At 45.2% G+C, this 17,195-nt stretch overlaps 1 protein-coding gene across 1 annotated transcript in view; it reads left to right on the top strand.

Moving 5' to 3' along the window:
- Positions 1 to 17,195, top strand: part of LOC144485540 (uncharacterized) — a 42,826-nt gene that overhangs the window by 13,388 nt on the left and 12,243 nt on the right. Inside the window, 1 exon segment of the mRNA XM_078203674.1 lies at positions 4 to 721. Within this exon segment, the coding sequence (XP_078059800.1) occupies positions 4 to 721 (718 nt within the window).

The raw sequence follows: 17,195 nt of genomic DNA, 5'->3' as shown, positions 1-17,195 counted from the left end.
CAGCCACACTGGGGAGAGGCCATTCATCTGCTCTCAGTGTGGGGAGGGATTCGCTCTGTTGCCCAGCCTGCAGTCACACAAGCGAGTTCACACCGGAGAGAGACCGTTCACCTGCTCTCAGTGTGGAAAGGGATTCACTGTGTTATCCACTTTGCAGAGACACCAGCGAATTCACACTGGGGAGAGGCTGTTTATCTGCTCTCGGTGTGGGAAGGGGTTCAGTCAGTTTTCCAACCTGCAGACACACCAGCGAGTTCACACCGGGGAGAGGCCATTCATCTGCTCTCATTGTGGGAAGAGATTCACTCGGTCATCCGACCTGCGGACACATCAGCACATTCACACCGGGGAGAGGCCATTCACCTGCTCTCATTGTGGGAAGGGATTTACTCGTTCATCCGACCTGCGGACACACCAGCGAGTTCACACTGGGGAGAGGCCATTCACCTGCTCTCAGTGTGGGAAGGGATTCACTCGGTCATCCGTCCTGCGGAGACACCAGCGAGTTCACATTGGGGAGAGACCATTTACCTGCTCTCAGTGTGGGAAGGGTTTCAGTCAGTTATCCACCCAGCAGAAACACCAGCAAATTCACACTGGAGAGAGGCCGTTCACCTGCTCTCAGTGTGGGAAGAGATTCACTCAGTCATCCCACCTGCGGAGACACCAGCGAATTCACACTGGGGAGAGACCATTCACCTGCTCTGAGTGTGGGAAGGAATTCACTCAGTTATCCCACCTGTTGAGATATCAGTGAAGTTACACTGGGGAGAAACTGTCCACCTGCTCAGTGTATAAAAAGTGTTCAGAATTTCATCACGGCTGCTGAGGCACCAACAAGTTCACAGGGGTTGGATTCTGCTGTTATTGTTTCTGCTCTCAATTACATCCAGGACTGCATTTTGTTCATTCTCACAGTTGGTCAATGGGGAGGGTCAGAGGGTTTCTTTCTGCTGGACTGGCCGGTCTCACAACTTTCCCTCCAGTGGGCTGATGCTCTTTGAGTCTTGTTGTGAATACCTGGTTTCAAATTTCAAAGGATCACAGAGTGACAGGATGTTAGGAAATTCAGAGATATTTCGTCAGCATTTCTGTTTGAAACTCCCCCAAATGCTCATCCAATTTCCTTTGTAATTGTTTATTGTCTCCACTTCCTCCACCCTCATAGGCAGCGAGTTCCAGGTCATTACCATTCGCTGCATCAACATTTTCTTCCTCACATCCCTCCCTACATCTCTCACCTGAAACTTTAAATCTGTGTCCCCCTTGTCCTTGTCCCTTCAGTTAATGGGAAGAGCTTTTCTTTGTCCACCTTATCTAAACCTGTCAGAATCTTGTCCACCTCTATCAAATCTCCTCTCAACCTCCTTTGCTCCAAGGGAAACAACCCCAGCCTGACATTGACAATAAAGAACAAACTAACAGAATATGTTAGAACCTGAAACCAAATGGGAATGTTTAATTCCTGTTTTAATGATATTGTGAATATATTGTCCTGGACAATAAAGGAATTGGAATAACTCACCTTGGGAGTGGTTGAATGGAATATGTCAATCTGGTATCCATCTGCAGTCCAGTGAAAGTCTGGAATGTGTAGCTGGAAATCCCTCCCTAACAGCACTGTGGGCTTACTTACACCTCAGGCATTGTAACAGTTCAGGAAGGCAGTGTTGGGGTTGACCATGGTCGAGGCAGCTACATACAGCCACATATGTTATAATTGAAGGACTGCAGATTGAATGTGAGGCATTATGGGACTGGACTATCTTGACCACATTCCTGTGACTGCTCAGTTTCTGCAATCACGGACCATTAAAGCTGCTTAGTGCCCAACAGAGGACCTGGTGAGAATATTTACTCAGAATGAGTTAGAATTAAACTTATTCCAGGACCGGCTGGTGTTCAGTGGCTGAGATACCCGAATCTGTGAAGAGAAGGTCTGACCAATCAACAAACAGTGGGAGATAGTTGGTTAAGAAGTTAAAAAGCATTCTCAGGCATTGTTTAAATTATTTTATCCCAAATTTGTGATAAGAACTTTGAGGGACTTGTGACCCGTTAGTCGGTGAAGTAACGGTATACTCCAAATAGCACTGGACTGAAAAGCAGACCTCTGAGTAGATTCTAATGGTTATAAACTGACTCAAGCATGGCCAGTGAAAAAATCAGAGCGCGAGTGAGGACTGGACAGGTCTCTTACCTGCTGTTTGGAAACTAAGAACAAGAAACGTATCGATAAAATTATTAGAGAATACAGCCAACGTTTCGAGTCTGGAAGACACTTCATAACCGCTCTTATGAAGGGTCATCCATACTTTAAACATTGACTCTATTCTGTCTCCACAGATACTGTCAGACCTGCTGAGATTTTCCACCATTTTCTGTTGTTGTTTCAGATTCCAGCATCCACAGTATTTAACTTTTATGATAAAATGATTAGTTCTGATTGGAATCCCTACGACCTTCCTGCAAAACAGAGGGAGTGGTGGCAAAAGGGGAAAAAGGATAAGGATGATAAAGTCTGGGTTCTGATTCTCCGAGCCCATGTGGAATCAACAAAATGAGTGAAGCAGTTTATAAAGAACAGAAGTTATCCATCCCTAAAAAAACTGATCAAATTAAAATAATTAGGTTGTGGAATATAACAAAAAAATGAAGAGCTGAAGTTTACAATCTAGTTTGTTTTGATTTTTTTACTTGTGTAAAGTGGTATTATTGTGTGCCAATTTTTTTCTGCTCACTCCCCATCCCTTTAGGTTCTGTAGAAAAGTTAACCCTTTCAGCAGACAATTCATTTCTTTTCAAATCATCTGAAAACTCGTGTCTATTTTAGTTTATAATTGAAGATTTATGGGAATTGGCTAAGATGGGCTTTCAACATTTTTCTATTCTTTCTCTATTAACTGTTAATCGACACTCTGTTTTATCTTTCTGACTTGTTACATTTTTAATGATTAATAAACTTTCTGAATTCACGATTTAAAGTGTTCTTTCTTGCCATTTGGTTAAGTCACTGGAACCTGGTGTGATTTATGATGAGGGAGGTTATTGTAAACAAGAGAACCCCCATAAATCTTAGTTCAAATAAATCAAAGTTCTTACAAATGGAATGTTATCCTTTATTATGAGAGAAATTGAACACAGGAGTAAAGATGTTCTGCTTTAGTTATGATGTGGAGATGCCGACGTTGGACTGGGGTAAACACAGTAAGAAGTTTAACAACACCAGGTTAAAGTCCAACAGGTTTATTTGCTACCAGATAAACCTGTTGGACTTTAACCTGTGTTGTTTAAGACCATAAGACATAGGAGCGGAAGTAAGGCCATTCGGCCCATCGAGTCCACTCCACCATTCAATCATGGTTGATTTCAACTCCATTTACCCGCTCTCTCCCCATAGCCCTTAATTCCTCGAGAAATCAAGAATTTATCAATTTCTGTCTTGAAGACGCTCAACGTCTCGGCCTCGACAGCCCTCTATGGCAATGAATTCCACAGACCTACCACTCTCTGGCTGAAGAAATTTCTCCTCATCTCTGTTCTAAAGTGACTCCCTTTTATTCTAAGGCTGTGCCCCCGCGTCCTGGTCTCCCCTGCTAATGGAAACAACTTCCCTACGTCCATCCTATCTAAGCCGTTCATTATTTTGTAAGTTTCTATCAGATCTCCCCTCAACCTCCTAAACTCCAATGAATATAATCCCATTTAACTTCTTACTATGCTTCAGTTATACAGGGCATTACGGAGACTGCATCTTGAATACTGGGTGCAGCTTTGTCTCCTATTTAAGAAATGATACAAATGCATTGAAAGTGGTTCAGAGGAGGTTTAATAGATTGCTTCCCAATTCTTGACCCTCACAGTATAAATTATGTCCGATTTTCCTTGTCTTCAGCTCTGACAAAGGGTCATCCTGACTCAAAATGTTGTCTGTATTCTCTCTCTGCAGATGCTGTCAGACTTGCTGAGATTGTCCAGCATTTTCTGTTTCTGTTTCACATTCCAACAACAGCAGAATTTTGCCTTTATCCCAATTCTTGTTGGATAAGGGCATCAAAAATATCGGGTGTAGAACGAGAATGTGGAACTCCACACAAACAGATCAGCCATGACCTAAATAAATGGGGGAGCAGACTCAAAGGGCCAAATGACCTACATCTGCTCCGATGTCGAATGTTGGTCACAGATTCCTGAGGATTGTGAAACAAGGCTGGAAGATTCGCCTTGCTTGTGTTAGTGGGAAAATGTCCAGGAGAACCATCACTGTGAAGGACAGTTCTGGGATTAAAGGTTGCCCGACTGGAAAAGGAAAACAATGGAAATAAACCCTTGGGGAGTGAAGAATCACTTTGGACTGGTTTTTGGAGAAAGAGTGTCAACATTCCAAGGCAGAATAAAATATAACGGTTGAGTGGGATATTTAATGGTGTTAAGAGTAAAAGGGCAAAGTTTAATTTTAAGTTTAAGAGCAATGTTCCCTATAAAAAAGTGTTTAATCATTGTTGCTTCCAGTTTGTTGGAATAAACGCCAGAAACTTGAAGTTTTGTCGTGTGATTCTTTAATTTACTCACTGGGCTTAGAATTCTTTTTTTTAAATTGTTGATCGTTACAGAGATCCTAACAGTTCATTTAAAGCCCCGAGTTTTGATTTCCCATTTGAGCCTGGGACACCTTTCTGTCTCTCTGTTGCGCGTGTCAATGACAGCCAGGTGACGGAGCTGAGGGCTGAATTTAGCTGAGAATAACGGGGCCTGCGCCCCAGTTGGGAAACTGCCATGGGCGTCGCACTAATAGAGAGACAGGAAGGTGCTGGAGGACTGACTGGGAAATGGGCCTCCAACCAATTGTTATATCAGTCACTCAGAGCTAAAGAGAAACCTGTCTCTTTAAATACAGATACAGGGAAGAGGCTGCACTGAAATCTGTCCCTTTTAACCTGCACAAAAGCAGGAGGCTGAGATTGACAGGATGCAGGAGGAGTCCATTCAGCCCATCGTGCCCCTGCTATCTCTTTGAAAGGACTGTCTGATTCATCCTACCACTCTGATCTGTCCCCACAGCCCTGCAAATTCTTCCCTTTCAAGTCTTTACCCTTTGGAAAGATTCTATTTAATCTGTTTTCAGGCAGATCAGAACAACTCGCTGTGTCAAACAATAAAACAAAATCTCATCTCCCCCTCTGGCTCCTTTGCCAATTACCTTAGAGGGACTCACTTTCTGTTAAAGAGCCTGCCAACCCCTCTCACCCACTTTCCCGAAAGTGCATCAATCTCAGCAGGAAAAGTCCAGAACAATCAAACACCTTTACTGATGAAAGTTTATTAATGAAACAGAACTTGGTTAAAAACAAACAGAAAATGACTTGAGCATCAAAGACAACCAGAGTCAAAGGATGTTCACAACGTTCTGGACACAAATGGTTTCTCTTTAATTCATCTGTAGCCTGTTCCCTGCCCTCTTTGTGGTAAAGGCAGAATTCTCTGGATAGTAAATTTTAAAAGAAGTTTATTGAATGAAAAAGTTTTACTGAACAACTTTAAGATATTGACTTTTACAACTTTGTGTGGGTGATTGGTCCATAGAAGCGTAACCCTCTCTGGCTCCTTTCACAGGAATTATTGTGGAACTCGGGAGTCTGGCTCCTTCTCTGACAGTAATTTCCTTAGAACTCAGCCTCGGGAGTTTTCAATATTTGGCTCGCAAGGAAGACCTTCAGAACCTCTACTTTTATCCACAAAGTGACGATGACCTCACGTCAGAGTTGGGCCTGTTGAATCATGACAATTGGTCAATTTGATCACAAGATTAATTTAACTGGATCCTCAATTACTGACACCACCTTCTCTCATTATCTTAGACAGGAATACAATAGAACTGGTTCATACTATCCCTTTATCTGATTCTGTACAATCCCTTATTCTCACAGTTTCAAATGTTGAGGCTAATCAGAGCTTGAAGGTCTCTCTCGCCAGTACATTTATCCTCATTGCACATTCTTTACATACACAGCAATTAAACTCTTACAGCAAATAAAACTCAATCTTTTATTAGAACTACTGATTCATTGATTAACTATAACTCAATTAAGGCTCATGACTTTCTCATCTGTTAATGACTGGTAGCTAATAAATAGCTACCAGATGGGGCAGATGTTTGAGGGCAAATCAACATCTGGCATGTGGGAGGCTTTCAAGTGTAAGCTGATAGGGATTCAGGACTGGCACATTCCTGTAAGGATGAAGGATAAGTATGGCAAGTTTTGGGAACCTTGGATAACAAGAGATATTGTGAGCCTCGTCAAAGAGAAAAGCGAAACATTTGTCAAAGCTAGGAGGCTGGGAACACACAAAGCAAGTGTGGAATACAAGGAAAGTAGAAAGAAACTTCAGCAAGGAGTAAGGAGGGCTAAAAGGGGTCACGAAAAAGCATTGGCCAGCAGGATTAAGGAAAATCCCAAGGCTTTTTATACATATATAAAGAGCAAGAGGGTAGCCAGGGTGAGGGTTGGCCCACTCAAGGACAAGGGAGGGAATCTATGCGCGGAGCCAGAGGAAATGAGTGAGGTAATAAATGAGTACTTTGCGTCAGTATTCACCAAAGAGAAGGACTTGGTGGATGATGAGTCTGGGAAAGGATGTGAAGATAGTTTGAGTCATGTTGAGATCAAAAAGGAGGAGGTATTGGGGTTCTTGAGAAACATTAAGGTAGACAAGTCCCCAGGGCCTGATGGGATATACCCCAGAATACTGAGGGAGGCAAGTGAAGAAATTGCTGGGGTCTTGAGAGAAATCTTTCTATCCTTACTGGCGGCAGGGGAGGTCCCAGAGGAGTGGAGAATAGCCAATGTTGTTTCTTTGTTTAAGAAGGGTAGCAAGAATAATCCAGGTAATTACAGGCCGGTGAGCCTAACATCAGTGATAGGGAAATTATTGGAGAGGATTCTTCGAGACAGGATTTATTCCCACTTGGAAATAAGTGGATGTATTCGTGAAAGGCAACATGGTTTTGTGAAGGGGAGGTCGTGTCTCACGAACTTGGTCGAGTTTTTGGGGAAGTGACGAAGATGATTGATGAGGGTAGGGCAGTGGATGTTGTCTACATGGACTTCAGTCAGGCCTTTGACAAGGTCCCTCATGGTAGACTGGTGCAGAAGAAGTCGCATGGGATCAGAGTTGAGCTGGCAAGGTGGATACAAAACTGACTCGGTCAAAGAAGACAGAGGGTGGTGCGTTTCTGAATGGAGGGCTGTGACAAGTGGCATTCCTCAGGGATCAGTGCTGGGACCTTTGCTGTTTGTAATACATATAAATGATTTGGAGGAAAATGTAACTGGTTTGATTAGTAAGTTTGCAGACGACACAAAGGTTGGTGGATTTGGGGATAGCAATGAGGACCATCAGAGGATACAGCAGGATATAGATCAGTTGGAGACTTGGGCGGAGAGATGGCAGATGGAGTTTAATCTGGACAAATGTGAGGTAATGCATTTTGGAAGGTCTAATACAGATAGGAAATATACAGTAAATGGCAGAATGCTTAAGAGTATTGATAGACAAAGGGATCTGGGTGTACAGGTACACAGGTCACTGAAAGTTGCAATGCAGGTGGAGAAGGAGTCAAGAAGGCATACGGCATGCTTGCCTTCATCGGCCGGGGCATTGAGTTTAATAATTGGCAAGTCATGTTGCAGCGTTATAGAAGCTTAGTTAGGCCACACTTGGAATCGAGTGTTCAATTCTGGTCGCCACACTATCAGAAGGATGTGGAGGCTTTGGAGAGGGTACAGAAAAGATTTACCAGGATGTTGCCTGGTATGGAGGGCATTAGCTATGAGGAGAGGTTGGAGAAACTTTGTTTGTTCTCACTGGAACAACGGAGGTTGAGCGGCGACCTGATAGAAGTCTACAAGATTATGAGGGACATGGACAGAGTGGATAGTCAGAAGCCTTTTCCCAGGGTGGAAGAGTCAATTACTTGGGGGAACAGGTTTAAGGTGCGAAGGGCAATGTTTAAAGGAGATGTATGAGGCAGATTTTTTACAGAGAGTAGTGGGTGCCTGGGACTCGTTGCCGGGAGAGGTAGTGGAAGCGGATACAGTAGTGACTTTTAAGGGGCGTCTTGACAAATACATGAAGAGGATGGGAATAGAGGCATATGGTCCCTGGAAGGGTAGGGGGTTTTAATTTCATCCGGCAGTGCGGTCGGTGCAGGCTTGGAGGGCCAAAGGGCCTGTCCCTGTGCTGTAACTTTCTTTGTTCTAAATAAAGTAATATTTAATGAACACATTTGGTTCGTACAATGTGGTTGACTCTCAACTGCCCTCTGAACAAGGGCATCTAGGGATGGGCAATAAATGTTGGCCAGCCAACGACGCCCATGTCCCACAACTGAATAAGGTTAATACAAGATATACTGGTTCGAAAAGACACTTGCTGCAAGCCAATAGCTTTCCTTCTTACTTGAACTGAGCAATCAACCTTATTCTTGAGCCAGATTTGACAGAATATAATGTCCTCCAACTGATCAAATTCATAGAAGAAATTTTTAGTTTATACAATTCCTGCCAGCAATGCAGCTTCCACAAGCATGTAGGTGAATCCAACATTAATTTTTAAAATAAAGCTCCAGTCACATGTTAGAATTTAACATGGCCTCCTTGACCTTGTTGCTGAGACTGTTTGAAGAGGCAGCAGGGGCACAATGGGTCACACGGCCTCCTTTTGTGCTCTCTGCTCCTCGTTTGCATTTGAAGTGGTAAATATCTGGAACTCACTTCTTACGAGCGGCTGAAGCAGAGATAATGGAATGTTTCCAAAAGGAAATTGGACGGGCATATCAGGGAAATCAATCCGCAGGGATACGGAGAGAGATCAGGACAACGGTTTGGTCTAAAGAGAGCCGGCATGGATTCAATGGGCTGAATGGCCCCATTCCCAATCTTAATGCCTGTCTGATCTAAAGAGAGAAATTTCAGCTGTTCCAGTCCCTCTAACTCACTGAAGTCCCTCATCCCTGGAGCCATTCTCGTAAATCTCCTCTGCACCCTCTCTAAGAACTTCACATCATTCCTAAAGTGTGAGGCCCATATACAGGGTTCCATTCCAGAGGGATAGAATTGAACAGCAGGGAGGTTCTGTTCAACTGGTTTAGAACCAGGGTTAGACCACACTGGGAGCACTGTCAACATCTGTGATCTCCATTTAGAAAAAGGAAATAGAGGCACTGGAGAAGGAGCAACAAAGATTCACAAGAATAATCCCAGAACTGAGAGCATTTAACCCTCAGGAAAGGCTGGGGCTGCTTTTCTCTAGAAAAGCGAAGACTGAAGGGTGACCTGATGGAAGTCTTTAAGATTATGAAGGGGTTCAATAATCCAATAGTGAGTTCAGTGAGAATCCTCTTTACCAGTGAGTGGTGAGAATGTGGAACTCACTACCACAGCCAGTGGTTGAGGTGAACAGCATGAATACATTGAAGGGGAAGCTCGATACATACATGAGGGAGAGAGGAATAGAAGGATATGCTGATGGGGGGAGATGAAGAGGGGTGGGTGGAGGCTCATGTGGAGCATAAATACTGACACAGACCAATTGAGCCGACTGGCCTGGCCCTGTGCTGTAGACTCACTGGAACAGAGACAAATGTACTTACTTTAGATCTACCTGTAGTGGTAGGAAAAACATTATTTACTGTCCAGGATAGAATAAATATCCTTCATCAGCTTTTCATAGAATCATAGAATCCTACAGTGCAGAAGGAGGCCATTCGGCCCACCGAGTCTGGAATAACCAGAATCCCACCCAGGCCCCATCTCCACAACCCCATGCATTTCCCCTAGCTCGTCCCCCTGACACTAAGGGTGAATTTAACATGGCCAATCAACGTAACCCGCACATCTTTGGACTGTGGGAGGAAACCGGAGCATCCGGAGGAAACTCATGCAGACATGGGGAGAATGTTATGCTGGGTTTGCACAGTGACCCAAGTCAGGAATTGAACCTGAGTCCCTGGCACTGTGAGGCAGCAGTGCTAACCACTGTGCCACCATGCCACCCGCTTTTGTGGATCATTTCAGTGGAAATGTGCTCTCCCGGGTTCGAAGAGCATCAGCCCACTGGTGGGAAAGTCATGAGATGGCCAGTCCAGCAGAAAGAAACCCTCCTATCCTCCCACTTCACCAACTATCAGAATGAACATGATTCAGTCCTGGATGTGATTAACAGCAGCAATAACGGCAGAATCCAATCCCTGTCATCATTTGTGAATTTGTTGGTGTCTCTGTAGGTGGAATGACCGAGTGAATCCGTTTCCACACACAGAGCAGGTGAATGGCCTCTCCCCAGTGTGAAGTAGCTGGTGTGTCTGTAGATTGCGTAACTCAGTGAATCCCTTTCCACATTCCGAGCATGTAAATGGTTTTTCCCCGGTGTGAACTCGCTGGTGTCTCCGCAGTGCGGATGACCTTCTAAACCTCTTTGTGCAGTGAGAGCAGCTGAACGGTCTCTCCTCAGTGTGAATGCGCTGGTGGTCCAACAGATCCGCAGCACTTTTGAAGCCACTCCCACAGTCAGAGCATTTAAAGGGCCTCTCATTGCTGTGAGAGCCTTTGTGTCTGTGCAGATGGGATGAATGAGTGAATCCCTTCCCACACTCAGAGCAGGTGAATGGTCTCTCCCCAGTGTGAACTCGCTGGTGTGCACACAGGTTGGATGATGTTCTAAATCTCTTTGTGCAGTGAGAGCAGCTGAACGGTCTGTCCTCAGTGTGAATGCGCTGGTGGGACATCAGCTCTCCAGAGCTTTTGAAGCCACTCCCACAGTCAGAACATTTAAACGGTCTCTCATTGGTGTGAGTGACTTTGTGGCTTAGCAAGCTGGATAAGTGAATATAACTGTTCCCACACACAGAGCATGTGAATGGCCTCTCCCCGGTATGAACTCGCTGGTGTGTCAGTAGGTTGGATAACTGAGTAAATCCTTTCCCACACACACAGCAGCTGAACGGTCTCTCCCCAGTGTGAACTCGCTGGTGGGAAATCAGTACTCGAGAGCTTTTGAATCTGCTCCCACTGTCAGAGCATTTAAAGGGTCTCTCATTGGTGTGAGTCAGATAGTGGCTCAGCAGGTGGGATAAGCGAGTGAATCCCTTCCCACAGTCAGAACAGGTGAACGGCCTCGCCCCAGTGTGAACTTGCTGGTGTCTCTGCAGGCTGGAGAACTGAGTGAATCCCTTCCCACATTGAGAGCAGCTGAATGGTCGCTCCCCAGTGTGGCTGCGTCGATGAGTTTCCACTGCAGATGGGTGCCTGAATCCCTTCCCACAGTCCCCACATTTCCACGGTTTCTCCATGGTGCGGGTGTCCTTGTGACTCTCCAGGTTAAATAATCAGTTAAATCTCACACAGAACACGGGTACAGTCTCTCCCGCTGTGAATGCTGCGATGTATTTTCAGGCTGTGTAACTGGTTAAAGCTCTTTCCACACTCAGTGCACTGGAACACTCTCTCTCGGGTGTGTGTGTGTCTCAGTGCTTTTCCAGTTGCATTGATGTTGAGAATCTTCTGAAGCAGAAAGAACAGAGAAACATTTCTCCTTCTCGAATCAAATATCGATAATATTCAGGTCCCGATAAATTGAATGACTCTGTCAGATGTTTATGAGATGTTTGTTTTGAGTTTTTATCTGTAAATCCTCACCTTCTGATATCCTGTAAAAGGAATTTACAGAAGTAATTATTGTAAAAATTGTAAAAATTCATCAGTCAGTACAGGATAGAAATTCAGAACAGACAATTCTAGTTTCTATGGAACATTCTTTCCTATTTCAGTCCCAAGAAGCTGTGAATCTCCATCCCACACACTCTCCCTCCATTCTCACTCTGCTGTATCTAATATTCACCCTCCCAATTCTCCTGAAGGTGCTGATTGAGGCTGATTAACAGATCCATGCTCACTGCTTCCTGTCCTGGAGTGGAAATGCAGGCATTGGACTGGGGTAAACACAGTGAGAAGTCTCACAACACCAGGTTAAAGTCCAACAGGTCTATTTGGTAGCAAAAGCCACTAGCTTTCGGAGAGCTGTCCCTTCATCAGGTGAGTGGGAGTTCTGTTCACAAACAGGGCATATAAAGACACAAACTCAGTTTACAGAATAATGATTGGAATGTGAGTCTTTACAGGTAATCAAGTCTTAAAGGTACTGACAATGTGAGTGGAGAGAGGGTTAAGCACAGGTTAAAGAGATGTGTATTGTCTCCAGACAGGACAGTTAGTGAAATTTTGCAAGCCCAGGCAAGTCGTGGGGGTTACAGATAGTGTGACATGAACCCAAGATCCCGGTTGAGGCCGACCTCATGTGTGTGGAACTTGGCTATCAGTCTCTGCTCAGCGACTCTGCGTTGTCATGTGTCGTGAAGGCCGCCTTGTCCTGTATCCTGTCCTGGAGTGGAGAGGCCGGCTTTGGACTGGGGTAAACACAGTCAGAGTTTTAACAACACCAGGTTAAAGTCCAACAGATTTATTTGGTAGCAAATACCGCAGCGAAAAACTGCACCGACCTCCTCAGAAGACAAACACAGGACACGGTGGACAGAGTACCCTTCGTCGTCCAGTACTTCCCCGGAGCAGAGAAGCTACGGCATCTCCTCCAGAGCCTTCAACATGTCATTGATGAAGACGAATATCTCACCAAGGCCATCCCCACACCCCCACTTCTTGCCTTCAAACAACCGCACAACCTCAAACAGACCATTGTCCGCAGCAAACTACCCAGCCTTCAGGAGAACAGTGACCACAACACTAGACAACCCTGCCACAACAACCTCTGCAAGACGTGCCGGATCATCGACACGGATGCCATCATCTCACGTGAGAACACCATCTACCGGGTACATGTACCTACTCCTGCAACTCGGCCAACGTTGTCTACCTGATACACTGCAGGAAAGGATGTCCCGAGGCATGGTACATTGGGGAAACCATGCAGACGCTACGACAATGAATGAATGAACACCGCTCGACAATCACCAGGCAAGACTGTTCTCTTCCTGTGGGGGAGCACTTCAGCAGTCACGGGCATTCAGCCTCTGATCTTTGGGTAAGCGTTCTCCAAGGCGGCCTTCACGACACACGACAGCGCAGAGTCGCTGAGCAGAAACTGATAGCCAAGTTCCGCACACATGAGGATGGGCTAAACCGGGATCTTGGGTTTATGTCACACTATCAGTAACCCCGACAGCTTGCCTCCTGGACTTGCAGAATCTCACTGGCTGTCCTGTCTGGAGACAATACACATCTCTTTAACCTGTGCTTAATGCTCCCTCCACTCACATTATCTGTACCTTTAAGACCTGGTTGGCTGTGGGGATTCGCATTCTAATCAGTATTCTGTCACTTGATTTTGTGTCTCTGTGTGCCCTGTTTGAGAGCAGATTTCCACTCCATCTGATGAAGGAGCAGCAAATGGCATTTGCTACCAAATAAACCTGTTGGACTTTTACCTGGTGTTTTTAAAACTCTTACTGTGTTTATCCTGCCCTGGACACAGAGAGCTGGAAATCTCCATGCAGGCTGCCAGACAGATATATGTCTATCTGACTGGACTAACAATGTGTGGAATGTACAGACTGGATTCACTTCCTTTCCCTTCAGTTGCTGCAAGTCCCCAATTTCCCCCCAGAATGAGAAAAGAAATGGAAAGGGGGAGAAAAGAAAGTGTTTTACTCACAGAGACTGGAGGAAGTTGGAGTCTGTATTTGAAATATTTACTCCGCTGCTTCAGGGCAGCCACTGACTCAAAGAAGGTTCAATTTTCATTCACACAACACTGGAAGACCACTGGACCAGCGCCCATCCGGTCCTCCAAGCGTTGCCATTGGTCAATCAGCAGTCAGGAACTCAGGAGCCTCAGCCCTTGACCCTGTCCAACAGGTACGAGGCACTTGCTCCCTGTGTGGATGGCAAACAGGGCTGCAGGAAGGATGAGTCAGCTGACCAAGGCACCATGGTTCAGCAGGCCATTCAAGGGGAGGAAGTAAATAGGCAAGTTGTAGTTGTAGGGGATTCTATTATCAGGGGGATAGATAGGATCCTTTGTGAGCAGGATAGAGTGTCCCGCATGGTATGTTGCCTGCCCGGTGCTAGGGTGCGGGACATCTCTGACCGGCTTGAAAGGATACTGGAGAGGGAGGGGGAGGATCCAGTTGTTGTGGTCCATGTTGGTACCAACAACATAGGCAAGTCTAGGAAAGAGGACCTGTTTAGAGATTATAAAGAGCTAGGATTCAAATTAAAAAACAGGTCCTCAAGGGTCATAATCTCCGGATTACTGCCCGAGCCACGTGCAAATTGGCATAGGGAGGCAAGAATAAGGGAAGTTAACACGTGGCTGAAAGAGTGGTGTGGGAAAGAAGGGTTCTTTTTCATGGGACACTGGCATCAGTTTTGGGGCAGGGGGGACCTATACCGTTGGGATGGTCTCCACCTGGACCGAGCTGGGATCAGTGTTCTGGCGAAGAGAGTAAATGGGGTGGTCAATAGGACTTTAAACTAGAGATTGGGGGGGAAGGGAAAGTCAGGGAACCAAGAGGTGAAGGAATCAGTGGGAAGCGTAGCTGCTTAGGATTACAAAAAATCACGAAAAGACAGCACTCAGGAGAGGTTACGATAGTCCCCATCTCACAAAATATGACACAGTGTCTGGAAAGGCTCAGTAAACCAAGGTCCACCACACTACGAAAACAAAAAGGGACGGTCAATAGGGAATTAAAGGTGCTATATTTAAATGCCCGCAGTGTCCGGAACAAGATAGATGAGCTTGTGGCCCAGATTGTGACTGGCAGGTATGATGTGGTAGGCTTCACAGAGACGTGGTTGCAGGGGGTTCAGGACTGGCAGTTAAACATCCAGGGATTCACAACCTATCGAAAAGACAGAGGGGTGGGTAGAGGGGGCGGGGTTGCCTTGTTAATTAGAAATGAAATTAAATCAATAGCACTAAACGACATAGGGTCAGACGATGTGGAGTCTGTGTGAGTAGAGTTGAGGAACCACAAAGGCAAAAAAACCATAATGGGAGTTATGTACAGGCCTCCTGACAGTGGTCAGGACCAGGGGCACAAAATGCACCACGAAATAGAAAGGGCATGTCAGAAAGGCAAGGTCACAGTGATCATGGGGGATTTCAATATGCAGGTGGACTGGGTAAATAATGTTGCCAGTGGACCCAAAGAAAGGGAATTCATTGAATGTTTACAGGATGGCTTTTTGGAACAGCTTGTGATGGAGCCCACGAGGGAACAGGCTATTCTGGACTTAGTGTTATGTAATGAGCCAGACGTGATAAAAGATCTTAAAGTAAGGGAACACTTAGGAAGCAGTGATCATAATATGGTAGAATTCAGTCTGCAATTTGAAAGAAGGAAGGCAGAATCAGATGTGAAGGTTCTACAGTTAAATAAAGGTAATTACAGGCGCATGAGGGAGGAACTGACAAAAATCGACTGGAAGCAGAGCCTAGTGGGAAAGACAGTAGAACAGCAATGGCAGGAGTTTCTGGGAGTAATTGAGGACACAGTGCAGAGGTTCATCCCAAACAAAAGAAAGGTTATCAGAGGGGGGATTAGGCAGCCATGGCTGACAAAGGAAGTCAGGGAATGCATCAAGGCAAAAGAGAGAGCCTATAATGTGGCAAAGAGTAGTGGGAAGTCAGAAGATTGGGAAGGCTATAAAAACAAACAGAGGATAACAAAGAGAGAAATAAGGAAGGAGAGGATCAAATATGAAGGTAGGCTAGCCAGTAACATTAGGAATGATAGTAAAAGTTTCTTTAAATACATTAAAAACAAACGGGAGGCAAAAGTAGACATTGGGCCGCTCCAAAATGACGCTGGTAATCTAGTGATGGGAGACAAGGAAATAGCTGAGGAACTTAATAAGTACTTTGCGTCAGTCTTCACAGTAGAAGACATGAGTAATATCCCAACAATTCAGGAAAGTCAGGGGGCAGAGTTGAATATGGTTGCCATCACAAAGGAGAAAGTGCTAGAGAAACTAAAAGGTCTGAAAATTGATAAATCTCCGGGCCCAGATGGGCTACATCCTAGAGTTCTAAAGGAGATAGCTGAAGAAATAGTGGAGGCGTTAGTTATGATCTTTCAAAAGTCACTGGAGTCAGGGAAAGTCCCAGAGGATTGGAAAATCGCTGTTGTAACCCCACTGTTCAAGAAGGGAACAAGAAAAAAGATGGAAAATTATAGGCCAATTAGCCTAACCTCAGTTGTTGGCAAAATTCTAGAATCCATCGTTAAGGATGAGATTTCTAAATTCTTGGAAGTGCAGGGTCGGATTAAGACAAGTCAGCATGGATTTAGTAAGGGGAGGTCGTGCCTGACAAACCTGTTAGAGTTCTTTGAAGAGATAACAAATAGGTTAGACCAAGGAGAGCCAATGGATGTTATCTATCTTGACTTCCAAAAGGCCTTTGACAAGGTGCCTCACGGGAGACTGCTGAGTAAAATAAGGGCCCATGGTATTCGAGGCAAGGTACTAACATGGATTGACGATTGGCTGTCAGACAGAAGGCAGAGAGTTGGGATAAAAGGTTCTTTCTCAGAATGGCAACCGGTGACAAGTGGTGTCCCGCAGGGTTCAGTGTTGGGGCCACAGCTGTTCTCTTTATATATTAACGATCTAGATGACGGGACTGGGAGCATTCTGGCCAAGTTTGCCGATGATACAAAGATAGGTGGAGGGGCAGGTAGTATTGAGGAGGTGGGGAGGCTGCAGAAAGATTTAGACAGTTTAGGAGAGTGGTCCAAGAAGTGGCTGATGAAATTCAACGTGGGCAAGTGCGAGGTCGTACACTTTGGAAAAAAGAATAGAGGCATGGACTATTTTCTAAACGGTGACAAAATTCATAATGCTAAAGTGCAAAGGGACTTGGGAGTCCTAGTCCAGGATTCTCTAAAGGTAAACTTGCAGGTTGAGTCCGTAATTAAGAAAGCAAATGTAATGTTGTCATTTATCTCAAGAGGCTTGGAATACAAAAGCAGGGATGTACTTCTGAGGCTTTATAAAGCACTGGTTAGGCCCCATTTGGAGTACTGTGAGCAATTTTGGGCCCCACACCTCAGGAAGGACATACTGGCACTGGAGCGGGTCCAGCGGAGATTCACACGGATGATCCCAGGAATGGTA

Source organism: Mustelus asterias, unplaced genomic scaffold, assembly GCF_964213995.1.
Source record: "Mustelus asterias unplaced genomic scaffold, sMusAst1.hap1.1 HAP1_SCAFFOLD_198, whole genome shotgun sequence".
NCBI lineage: Eukaryota > Metazoa > Chordata > Chondrichthyes > Carcharhiniformes > Triakidae > Mustelus > Mustelus asterias.
Note: the sequence above shows the minus strand (reverse complement) of the source record. Positions and strands in the feature narration are given on the sequence as shown.